Genomic DNA, 12,912 nt, shown 5'->3' with positions numbered 1-12,912 from the left:
AGCGCCTGAGCGCTAGCTCGGGCGCCACCTGCTCGCATACGGAGAGGACTTATTTTGTAATTTGTTGCCTACTGTACCTGGCACCCAGGCACTAGCGCACCGCCAGTCACCGTCCCCCGACACAGGCATGAACGGCCAGTCTATTCTGACCGTCTACATTTCGGTGAGCTGACGGTTTTTAAACTACGGGCGCAAAACAATGCCGCAAATTTAGTCGACGAAGACCTTACATGACCTTACACGGCACGAGCCACGAGGTGCGGTCTGGCCACAATATTTCGTAGATATCTAAAACAGGTAGTTATATTACACTGTATTTTAACATTTTTGTTCTTGTAACGATGTGGGGAACTGAAACTCTTTTAGTTTCAGGGCTTGTTAGATTTCTTTAAAGGCTTTTGCAGTAAATTATATCGAAATAATATTTTTGCAGTATTTTAGACGATTGCATATCGTCAAAGTGACGCGCTTGCGACGAAACAATTCCATCATGTTTTCCGCAAGGGACGCGTGTATATCACACCACGGTGAGATTTACATAATGCATCGCACTGTAGTGTAAACCTCACCCGGGTGTGATTTACACAATACACTACTCCTGTGTATATCACACCACGCGGAGTGTGATTTACACAGTGGGCCGGCAATGCGTAAATCACACCGGGGTGTGATATACACAATGTGCTCCTAGTGTGTAAATCACACCCGGGTGTCAGACCACGCAGCACCTGGGTGTGATTTACACAGTAGGCCCGGCAAATGCGTAAATCACACCGTGGTGTGATATACACAATGTGTTCCTAGTGTGTAAATCACACCTGGGTGTCAAACCACGCAGCACCTGGGTGTGATTTACACAGTAGGCCTAGCCAATGTGTAAATCTCACCAGGGTGTGATATACACTGTGTGCTCGGTAGTGGGTAAATCACACCTGGGTGTCAAACCACGCAGCACCTGGGTGAGATTTACACAGTAGGCACGGTAACAAGACACTTAACCAAACCTTAGACCTGACCTGACCTGACCTAACCTAACCTAACCTAACCTAACCTAACCTAACCTAACCTAACCTAACCTAACCTAACCTAACCTAACCTAACCTGACCTACTGATTTTTGCCTACCCGTGGATGAGGAAGAAGGTACTCGCATGAAGAGATTGCAAGCAATGGTAAGTCAAATATTTTTAGGTTAAGTGGTTGTGCATCAGGCTTCAGGCCTTCGGCCTGAAGCCAGATACACAACCACTTAACCTAAAAATATTTGACTTACCATTGCCTGTAATCTCTCCTAAGGCATTGCCTTCGGCACTGCACCGCTTCGCCACGAGCATTCAGACGTCGCTTTCCATATTGTATTGGTGCTTTTAAACTTGTCGGTCGGCAGCGAACCCACCGCTACCAAGGAAAAGCGAAAATGCGGGAAAAAGCGCCCGCACCGACGGGACTCGAACCCGCAACATTCGTATGATGGTGCAAGCACCTTCACCACTAGGCCAGGCGGTCAGCTGATTTCGAGAGAGAGGACGCCCGGAATGCCGCCGGAATATTCGTAGTGCTTAGTCTGATCTGACCAATGGGCGAGCAGAGTCACTGCTCTGACCAATGGACGTTCAGCGTTGCTATGACGTCACATCGTGGTGAGATATACACACAGCTGCCCTCTCTGTGTATTCCTCACCCGGGTGTGATTTACACTACGTAGTAGATTTTGTGTATATCACACCGGGGTGGGTGTGATTTACACAAATGGCCGGTATTGTGTAAATCTCACCGTGGTGTGATATACACGGTCCCTTCCGCAAGGCCCTATATATCAGGTACAGTCTGTCTTAAAAGTACCGCGCAAAGTGACGTTGGATCCATCATGCCTGACCGAGGAAGGGCCTACTGCATTTGAGTCACCGAAGCAATTCACATCCTCGTCCATTCTCTAGGTCAATTGGTTCGGTGACTTTCAAATTATAGCAGGCCCTACCTCAGTCAGGCTTGATGGATCCACCGTCACTTTGCGCGGTACTTTTAAGACAGACTGTACATCAGGTATATAGGGCCTTGCATGATTTGTTGCCTGAGCGCCCGACGAGGCTGTGTTAGGAACACGAGGGCGGGGAGTGAGTATTTCATAGGTGGTTGAAGAATTGTATAGCTAATGCATTTCAGGATTATTTCAATTTATGACCAACAATAGGATAGGCTCAATTCGACTGTGTGTTTATGCTACATAAAGGAGGTGAAATCCTCCTTTTCTACCCTAGGCTCTAAAATCACAAGCAACCACACCATATTGTAAAAAGGTATTAAAGGGACTCTCCCAAGTCCCACCCTCAAAAAAGTTAATGAATTGGCATGAAAGTGATGTCGCTCGGTTCAGAAAGAGCGAAAATGAATATCTACCAAATTTCATTGAAAAATATTCACCTGTTTCTAAACTTTTACTTTTGTTTACTTTTAGGGATCTCTGCTGTTCCTAGTGACTTTATTTGAAAGTGCGGCACTTGTTGCGCTCAAAGCAGCATATACCACAGCGTGCTACCAAATGTTTTAGTAAAAGATTTAAAATCGTTAGATCTGAGCTGATGTCAGTCGTCCATTCAGAGGGGGCATTCTAATACATGAGCACCTCTGAATCATAGTGGGCAGAACGGGGAGGGCACCGGGGCACCATGCCCCCTTTGATTTGGGCATTTTAAAATTAGCCCTATCCTATGGGCGTTGTATGGAAAGAATGGGACCAAAAGTTGGCAGTGCCCCCCCCCCCCCTTCATTGAAGGTATTCCGCCGCTGCTCTGAATCCAAGTGCTGCAACTTTGAAATTACCTATATATTTTCGATTTGGGGCATTTTTTGATCTTGTGAGTGCTCAAACCAGTAAGTGCAAGCCAGGGACCCCATTTTGGCTATCTCAACTCAAAACTAATGTTAAGGTGGGATGGACACCTTAGCATAGAAAATTGTTCAAACAATCCTTTACTCTTACTCCTAAGAAAAGCAGGTACATTACAAGCAAAAATAACAAAACCTAATCGAACCTGACCTAACCCTTCTTAACGCCAGACGGGAAAAATACATGTTATGCCGAATATGTCCGGGGTGGTGGCGGGATTGCGCAAAAAATTTCAGCGCACGTCTTGTGTAACTTTGCATGCGCCGAATTCAGTGCATGGCTGATGGCGGCGGCTGAATTTTTCGGCGCAGGGTGGCCGCATAATTTTAGGCAAAAGACGGTCACCGAATTTAGTTGGCACGCTGGTCAATCTAGCAGCAGATTTGCCCTGCGGGCAGCTCTGGAGAGGTTTCGGGACGAGACGTCCCCGCTCCGCTCCGGTCATCGCGTGCTCGAACTGGCGAGCCGCCCTGAGTCTATTCAGCTGAGGAGCGGCCGCCCAGGTGAGGCCTCAACGTTCGGCGTGGAGATAGGCACGGAAGACCTTGTTGAACATCGCCGACCCGAGCGTTGTCAAATAATACTGCGGTGGGTTCTTGCCCACTCCGGTATCAAGGGGAATGAGAGCGCGTACGACCTGGCGAAATAAGCGGCCGCCCTGCCCTCAAACGCCCGCTCGCTGACCAGGGCGGTTCATTGTGCGGCCTAGCATCAATGGCGCTACACTGGTCCGAGTCACTATTCAAGCCACTCCTCGGGAGCACGCCGCCGCTCCCTATCCCCGGAGAGGACCGAGAGGACGTCGTTTCGGTGCACCCGATGAGGGCGGGCCAGCGGGGCCACTCGCTCCAGTATGTACAGCCCTCAGCAGACTGCGTGGTAGGTATTCTTTTTTCGACAAAACCAGTAATAACTCAAAGACTATGTTTTCAGTCGGTCGGAACTCACTGCAAATAGAGGCGCCATGCTCTACTTCTTCGATTGGGTCTATCACTAAACAAAGTTTATGCCTTGTGTGGCAACAAAATGCAAAAGTTTGTTTTGGGGGCAAATATAAACTTTTGAATTTTGTTGCCAAACTGGATGAAAAATAAATGCGATGATAAAGCCAATCTAAGGTGCGGAGTCTCGCGCGTCTTGCTGTTATGACTTCCGGTTGACCGATAGCATAGTATCCGCGTTATTCTCGGTTTTGTCGAAGAAAGAATATCTACCACGCAGTTTGCAGAGGGCTGTGCGTGCACCGCATCGGCTGTCTCCACTCCGCTGCGTGCCAGCACCAGCAGTGCCCAGACAAGCGGTGCCCCGCGGCGCTCTGCACCGTGTGCCGAGAAGAGGCTGATGTGCCTGAGCACGTGCTGCTCCGCTGCCCCGGGCCTTGCCGGCTCCCGCCAGCCTCGAACACACCGCTCCGCCGATTTTTGCGGCCCCAGAACTTCCGGCTCCGGCCTTGTTTCACGGCACGACGCTACAGTGCGCTAAGCGCATGCCGCATTGAAGCATTGGGTTTCCGTGGAAATAAAGAACTTTTCGGATACTGAAACATGAAAGAGCGTCCGAGGCCCCGGAACGCTCTATCTATCTCTATCCGCTTCCAGATCTCGAGCACGGCTAGGCCGATTGCGCTTGAATTTGGTACATCGATAGGGACCGGTTAATAGGGTGCAGTGCACAAGTTAGTCGGAGTTACAGCCCACCGCTAAAGTAATGTAGGGTTTTACCAATCTCAACGGTTGGCTTTGACTGGCGATTGTTTAATGCGGAGTGATCGAAAAGAAGATGTCAATAGCTAAAGTTGCAGCTGCAAGGGTGACGATACATATAAGCTACATTCAAAGTTTCATTGTAGTCTGGCTAATCGTTCCTAAGCTTCAGAAGCAGAACATACCCATGACTGAAACCCCACATTACTTCTGCTGTGGATTGACCTACCCCCTCGCAATTTCGTACGTGCAAGGCCCACTCTCTCGCTCGCTCCCTGGTCGCTCCAAAAGGCGTTTTGCTGGTTAGATAAGTTCCTCCTAGTTCCTCTGTAGAAAATTGTCACGGCATTATGATGAGGGAAAGGAGAAGCATCGCGTGCCAACCCATGATTATTGAATACTTTAACCCTGCCCCCCCCCCCATATATTTTTTCGCGATAGCTCCGAACATGCCGACGATAGAGGGCTGAAACTTGGCATACTGACCTTTGATTCCAGCCGTTTTTTTTACACCAACTGCATTTTTGGGTCAGGTCAGGTCACTGACCTATGGCGTCATAAGTGAACCTCTGTTCGGTCTTCAGATGTCGCAACTTCGCAACGCCCTCACTGCCAGAGGAGCTTTCACAAGGAATTGAAACTTGTAGGATCTAGTATCCATTATAAGTCTCACAACTTGTATATCTCGGATTTTTCCTAAAGGTTATATGAGTTCAGGTCATTTTGGTGACCTCACCATTATAACTCATTGGGAAAAATGAAAACTGCTATTCTGGCGCCGGGAACGATCCCCAACTAGTTATTTCAAGCACACAGAATCGTTATTTCATGCACTCTTTGCAAGGTTCGATGCGTCACTTTTGCAATGTTGACCTTGCGTGTCGTCATTTATGACTTCATGAGGGTCATATTAGTTTTTCGTCAATAACTCCCGATCAAATTGAGCTAGGGAGTCGGGAAAGCCACCAATGGACTCAGGAAGCCCTGCCGAATCGAATGATATGCGACATGACCTCCGACCAATTTCGTCACCTGGGGGCGCTGACCTGACCGTGACCTGAGGTCAACACCCTAAGTTGGCCTCACCTCATCCAAACAAGAAGTATACCATTCGACGCGCCTGAGCGAGGCGAACACGATGCTGCCAAAATCGCGGGCCCGCGGCTCTGCGGCCGTTTTTTTCTGCGAAGCTACTCACCAAAAACGGAACCGTACCTTGGGGCACTTGACCTGACCTTAGAGGTCACCGGTTGACCTAGGACCTAAAAATCGGGTATCAATATCTGCGTCTCGTAACGGCGCACACGATCGTTTTCTTCCGCGATGCGCTAGCTCCACCAGGGGCGAAACGACGAGGGGGGTCGTACCCCCCCCCCCCCCTCCCTCGGCCGGCGCGTATGTAAAAAACCAATAGGTCCGGCGAGGGTTAAGATAATCTTTTCGTTTAATCAGTTCTGTTAATTCATTCCAAAAAGAAACAATCCGAGAAGTATACTAAGATATTTTATAGAAATTACATAACGAGCACTCAAACATATTGATAAAAATGATAAAGATTATGTGTATTAAGTCATTCCTGTCTTTTTCCTTTACAGCAGATCACTGTAAAGCAAGATGGAGGTAGACATACGGTTGGCCGCAGAGAGGCTGCGTCAGGAGGAAGCCACGCGTGGTGCCGCCCAACTGGTCACACCAGGAGACACCGTCACAGGAGATGGCGGATTTATGAGGTAAGTCAGGTGCATGCAATTCCGATGCGTTTGTCACTAGGTGAAATGGAGTCGGAGAGAGCTGATGGAAACGTCAGTTCTCGCCCACACATGCAGAACTTTGTCACTCTAGAAGCACAAATGGGTTGCAAGGTGCTGCCTTTGTTCTGTTTAACTCCTGGAGATAGTTTTGCAATAAACGCCATCTGGATCGTGAGGATATCAAAAATAGTATAATTCTCAACGTTGGATGTTTATTATCCACGGTACATATGTATGTTGATCATATGCGATGTTCACACAATGACGGCTAATGGCTGTCCGAACATCGGCCCCGCCGTTTCCTTGAGAACGAGCTCGTGTAACGGAGTATAGATGAAGAGTAGAAAGGGAGCGGAACAAAAACAAAATCAGTCCTGCGCAAATGACGCAGCATGTTGCTAAGTAAAACTGTCTGTGATTGGCGATTCCTCACCCTCCTAATGTTTGTAAAAGGGTCCATAAAGTAAATGGTGCAGCGATTATCAGTCAATTAGGCACGACCCACACGAGAGTGACGATAGTGGATTAACTAGTGCGAGTAATGAATGGCCTGCTGACTCACTACGTGATGCCGGCTCTATGGCTCTGTCCTCTTTGTTTGCCATAAGCTGCCCATTGATGTGCTTTTACATTGCATATGTATTTTCAGGGGTCACGGTACCTACAAAGATGGAGAGAATTTAGTGGCCTCTGTTGCAGGATTTGTGAGAAGAATAAATCGACTTATTTCTGTTCAGCCCCTGAAAGCCCGATACAATGGTATGTATGTATACTTAACAAATCAGGGACATAGTCAAGGGGTAAGAACTCCTCCTGAGCTGGTCTATCCTTAGTGAAATGTGATTTAATTATTTAAAAAAGTACATTTTTACAATTTATTTACTTCCCGATGAGTGACCGAGTATGCCATCGTCCAGGGCATATTGCTGACAAATTGCTGACGGTTGACCGTGTGTTCTCCGTCCAGGGGAGATAGGTGACGCCTAACTGTGTATTTTCCGTCCAGGGGAGATTGGTGACGTGGTGACCGTGTGTCCTCCTGTCCAGGGGGAGATAGGTGTCGACTGACCGCGTGTCCTGCCGTACAGGAGGGATTGGTGACGAGTGAGCGGCTGTGTTGTTTTCCAGGGGAGATTGGTGACGTGGTGATTGGCCGGGTGATCGAGGTGCAGCAGAAACGCTGGAAGGTGGACACGTGCAGTCGACTCCACTCACTACTCATGCTTTCCTCTGTGAACCTGCCCGGCGGCGAACAGCGCCGTAAGACACAGGAGGATGAGCTGGCCATGCGCTCTTACCTGGAGGAGGGTGATCTCATCTCGGCAGAGGTGCAGAACATCTTCTCCGACGGATCACTGTCGCTGCACACTCGCAGTCTCAAATATGGAAAGGTAAGAATGGCTGCAACGTGAGTGTGAGCTGTGTCAACGTGCTGCACCCTGAGACAGATGAGCTCAGTAAATCCAATCTCTAGTTTAAGATCACCACCACTGTGAGGCACCACCAGTCTTGCCACTAGCTGTTGTGTATGTGTGTTGTGTGTGCCATCAGTGGCAACTGGCCTAACATCAGTTGTGCTGTGTCTGACGTCAGTTGTGTGACGTTCGTCGCCGCTGTTAGTTGTCTGAGGTCAGTTGTATCTAACGCCTATCATACCTGAGCTATACCAGTTATATCTATCAGTTATATTGCCCATACCAGTTGTGTGACGTCAGTCACCGCTGATAGTTGCGTCTGACGTCAGTCGCCGTCGGCAGCTGTGTCTGACGTCATTACCCCTAGAGTCGTGTGACTGTGTCAGTTGCCGATAATAGTTGTGTCTGACGTCGGTCTCTGTCGCCGCGTTCAGCTCTCGCAGGGTGTGGTGGTGGCCGTGCCGTCGAACCTGGTGCTGCGGCGGAAGAACCACTTCCACGACCTGCCGTGCGGCGCTACGGTGATCCTGGGCAACAACGGCTACATCTGGATCTGCGCCACGGTCGTTGGAGAGGACGGCGGAGCCGGTACCGGCGGCTATGTCCAGAACTTGGAGGTGGGTTGCACTACGCCGCGCGGACCGCTGTGATGCAGGATGTCGCCGTGCGGGGCGCTGTGGTGTGGGATGTCGCCGCATTGGCGCTGTTGGTCGAGGACGAGTCCCGATATATCTCAAGCAAACATATGATGAGTTTTCAAGCTGGCTGCTTGCTAAGATGTGACCGAGGATAGTAATGTAGCGTTGCAACTCCCCTCCCTTCCTGCCCACTTCCTCGTTTTTGGTGGATAGATAATACTGCGCAAGTTTACTTTGTAACTTTTCTTCCGATGAATAATGGCAAAATCACGTCAGTTGTCTTGAGTAGCTCTAAAATGGTTTTTATTATAAAATGTTTATTTCTAGTAACTAGTATCTGTCAAGCGAAATATCAGCGACGTTTTCCTTTTTTTATATTTCCCATGCCGTCGAGAAGGAAGAGGATGCTAAGTCCGCCGCGACTCGTGCCGATCCGCTGCTGTCTGCCTGACCGCGGCGTCCCCCCTACAGCGTGTGCCCCTGCCGGAGCGAGAGGTGATCTCACGGCTGCGGAACTGCATCCTGGCACTGGCCGGCTCCTGGATGATGCTCTACGACACGTCCATACTGTACGCCTTCGAAGCCTCCTCCAAGTTCCAGGTAGGTGCGGTACCTGTCTCGCAGGAGCCCGGGTCAGGTTACCGGGTGAGGTCACTTGATAAAATATTGACCGTTCTGGGACTATGTTTTGGTGACGTTATTATTTCACCGGTATATTACATGTAGCGTATGGGGCATTCCAGGACGATTCAACAGCTCATGGGTGCAAATTAACACCCGACCCCCTCAGATTTTCTTTAAAATTGCTGTATAGGGTTATTCTGTGCCCAGAAGCCGAATCTGAGATTTTTAGACCTGTAGGAGCAACGGTTTTTGAGTTATAACTTTGGGAAATTTTGGAAAGTTAAAAAACATCATTGTATTTTAGTAGCTATATCTAATCGAAAACTTTTTTTAATTATAAAAATTATACATATTTGAACTCGCCACATCACAAGCTTTCAGATGGTATGCAAACTTTTTCAAAATTTTGAATTTTGAATTTTCAAAAAATTGTTCAAAAATTTCTTTCAAATTTTTCAAAGTGTGGCCAGTTAAATAAAATTTATTTTTTTAGCTTTTAGTAATGCTTAGGGTATTGGGAAACTATATTGTGAAAATTGGAGATAGGTATTTTTTATAAATATTTTATTTTATTTTTTTACTTTCTCCATGTAAATATACCATTTTGCTTTGATATGGTGCCGACGGTGCTATCTCGGGAACGGATGATCGTAGCGCGCCGGACGAGGCGGCAATGGAAAGATCTCAACAAGATGGATCTAGAAATTGTCCGAATGTTGTTCTTAAAGGTCACGGGTCAGGTCAAGGTCAGGTCACGAAAGGTCATGATGAATAAAAAGGGATTGTGTGCATGCGACACATGTTTCATGGGTTATTTTCCAATTCAAAATCAATGGTGATGGGCATTTGACGATTCAGGACAAAATCAGGTCAGTTCAGGTCAGGTCACGGTCAGGTCAACCAATCCCTTGTTCAACGAAGGAAATACAACACACATTTTGGTGACCAGCTCGTTGAAATGTATTGGGCACACATATCACCAACAATACAGTGCACAGACAGCCACCATACAGACACACGGCAGGGGTGCTAGCAAGTCTACGCGGGCTCACTTTCGTCTTTTCGGTGCCCTACTGCGTTGCACTTTCACCAGCCGGCCTGGTCCCCCTGACAACTTTGAGACTCGCAGTGTCTCGTGGTTGACCGGAATAAAGCAGTGCAGACTCTACGTGCCTTTCACTGCCACCGCTTTGCTGAAACGCTCCTTGAGGTGTTCTGCAGCTTTTTCGACTTCGACCCTCGACACGAATACAAAGTTCACTGTAGTCTCGAATTTGTCACTTAAAAACTCAAACATTTCAATCATCTGATTATCTTAACACATAAAACGTCACATCTGACATATTTGTGATAATATTCACAAGAACATTTCACCGGTTGCAACATAACATTGTATTAATTGATTGGAGGTACTAATTATTTAATATCTCTGCTGGGTGGAATTAAATGAGGTACGGCATCAACATAATGTCATCAAACATCCCAGACTCTTAATAACGAAAACAGTATGGACTATGGACAATTTTTCTTACTAGGTCGAAGTGGCGTCTCTCCGAGAAGGTGAAGGACTTCGCTCGTTTCTTGCCTCGCGACTTCACTTTCGACTGATGAGCTCCTTTGAGTGGCAGGATCATTGTCGCTTGGAAGGCTTGGTGACCTTTGCTGGCTGCTCGAAGGGATCGGCGATGACCGTTCTCTTGGCGGTAGACATTTTGGATCTTTAAGCAGTCGTTTCCGGCAGGAAACGCATAAAAATGCACCAGTTCCTACCCTGTCGTCATTCACTTCACTCACTAGTCTTGCGGATACTCTCTGAACTCCTTTCAGCACTGGATTCGGATGATGACAATCAAACGGATCCTGGCAGTAATTTCTTGCTGCACGTGGTGACATTTCCAAGCACGAACGGTTCACACGCACTGTCGCATGCGGTGACTTTCGGAAGACTGGAGTCCCCATCCCGCAACTGGCCCGCGCAGCTGTGACCAGCGACCAACGTCACCCTATGCGTTTATGGCACCCGATGATTTTATTGTGCTGTTTTGACCGCATGGACCGGCGCGTCGTCTGTCACCGCGCCAAGGCTCATTCGAGCGAGCCGAGCTCGCAGTGACTGGTCTGTCACAGGCGCAGATGATATAGCGATAGGTTTCGGGATGGGCCAAATGGAAATTTGGAAACGGAGACAAATGTAAAAATTATTCATTTCATTTCACTCATTACTCTAGTATAGCCATATATCATCGACATAGAAACAACAACTTTACACATTGACCTTGGCATTGGCCTAATCTGACCTGATTTGGTCCCGAATGGTCAAATGCCCATCACCATTGACTTGGAATCGGAAAATAACCCATAAAACATGTGTCGCATGTCCCTAATCCCTGTTTATTCATCATGACCTTTCGTGACCTGATTTTGACCTTGACCTCACCTTGTGATTGCATATTTACTGATTCACCGCCTTTATAAATATGTTGGACGCATGCTGTGCGATTTTCACATCGCTTTATCATTATGAAAGTGCCTCAGGAGCAGCCGGGGAATGAGAACCTGGAATTTTGGTCTTTGACCTGACCTTGACCTGACCCGTGACCTTTAAGAACAACATTCGGACAATGTCTAGATCCATCTCGTTGAGATCTTTCCATTGCCGCCTCGTCCGGCGCGCTACGATCATCCGTTCCCGAGATAGCACCGTCGGCACCATATCAAAGAAAAATGGTATTTTAACATGCAGAAAGTAAAAAAATAAAATAAAATATTTATAAAAAATACCTATCTCCAATTTTCACAATATAGTTTCCCAATACCCTAAGCATTAATAAAAGCTAAAAAAATAAATTTTATTTAACTGGCCACACTTTGAAAAATTTGAAATAAATTTTTGAACAATTTTCGGAAAATTAAAAATTCAAAATTTTGAACAATTTTGCATACCATCAGATAGCTTGTGATGTGGCGAGTTCAAATATGTATAATTTTTATAGTTTAATAAAAGTTTTCGAAGAGATATAGCTACTAAAATACAATGATGTTTTTTAACTTTCCAAAATTTCCCAATGCTATAACTCAAAAACCGTTGCTTCTACGGGTCTGAAAATTTCAGATTCGGCTTCTGGGCACAGAATAACCCTGTACAGCAATTTAGAAGCAAATCTGAGGGGGTCGGGTGTTATGCACCTGTTGAATCGTCCTGGAATGCCCCGTATATTACATGTATGTATATTGTATAATATAAAAAGCACGGCTCGAAGATGTCGGCATTGGGACACCATATCTTTTCGATCTGAACATGTTTGATATAGTTCCTGAACGGCTAGGTACCGATTAAAATGATACTTCTGGCTGCACGCAGCGTATTTCAACGTCGCATTTTACGGGCTTACGACTGTGCGCGCCCCTGTTCTTGCCTGCCGCGGGCCGGCTCCCACCACGCCCTGAGGTGTGTAATCGGCGCGTGTGACGTACTCCCGTGACTTAATGAAACCTGAGGTGATCGCAGTACTCCTGCCCTAAGCTGAGGCGTCGGTATCCGCTGCCACCCTCCCCAACTGACCCGTGTGCGGCGCGTCTGTTGCAGGCCCGTGACCTACTGAAGCCAGAGGTGATGGCGGAGGCAGCTGACCTGTGTGTGTACTGTGTCTCCTGCCCTGTGTGTGTGTGTGACGCTTTGTCCCGGCCTGAGGTCTGTGCGGCGCGTCTGTTGCAGGCCCGTGACCTTCTGAAGCCCGAGGTGATGGCGGAGGTGGCCGACCTCACCCGGAAACGACTGGACCTGGAGGCAGCTGAGTGAACCGCCCCCATCATCCGATCATGGTTACTGTCACCGCATATTGTCCCCATCTTCATCAATGAATGCAATATGAAAATAAATAGGCACACAACATGA

The 12,912-nt window shown here is 47.6% G+C and overlaps 1 protein-coding gene across 11 annotated transcripts; it reads left to right on the top strand.

Moving 5' to 3' along the window:
* Positions 1–524: 524 nt before the first annotated feature.
* LOC122389166 (exosome complex component RRP4-like) lies at positions 525–12,909 on the top strand. 11 transcript variants are annotated; one of them, XM_043380909.1, is made up of 8 exons: positions 558–573; positions 726–732; positions 6,185–6,319; positions 6,990–7,099; positions 7,469–7,731; positions 8,190–8,372; positions 8,865–8,993; positions 12,604–12,909. In XM_043380909.1, exons 3-8 carry the CDS (start codon positions 6,204–6,206, stop codon positions 12,814–12,816), a joined length of 1,014 nt encoding a protein of 337 aa, XP_043236844.1. In that variant the 5' UTR covers positions 558–573; positions 726–732; positions 6,185–6,203; the 3' UTR covers positions 12,817–12,909. The 11 variants fall into 11 exon arrangements, with proteins under 11 accessions (XP_043236852.1, XP_043236845.1, XP_043236850.1 ...); XM_043380917.1 differs by lacking the exon at positions 726–732 and having other exon boundaries at positions 525–558; positions 12,733–12,909; XM_043380910.1 differs by lacking the exon at positions 726–732 and having other exon boundaries at positions 533–558.
* Positions 12,910–12,912: the final 3 nt, after the last annotated feature.

The sequence above is a fragment of the Amphibalanus amphitrite genome, unplaced genomic scaffold, assembly GCF_019059575.1.
Source record: "Amphibalanus amphitrite isolate SeventyFive unplaced genomic scaffold, NRLGWU_Aamphi_draft 000346F_arrow, whole genome shotgun sequence".
In the NCBI taxonomy this organism is placed as follows: Eukaryota; Metazoa; Arthropoda; class Thecostraca; order Balanomorpha; family Balanidae; genus Amphibalanus; species Amphibalanus amphitrite.
This window is presented reverse-complemented; position numbering and strand designations above follow the sequence as displayed.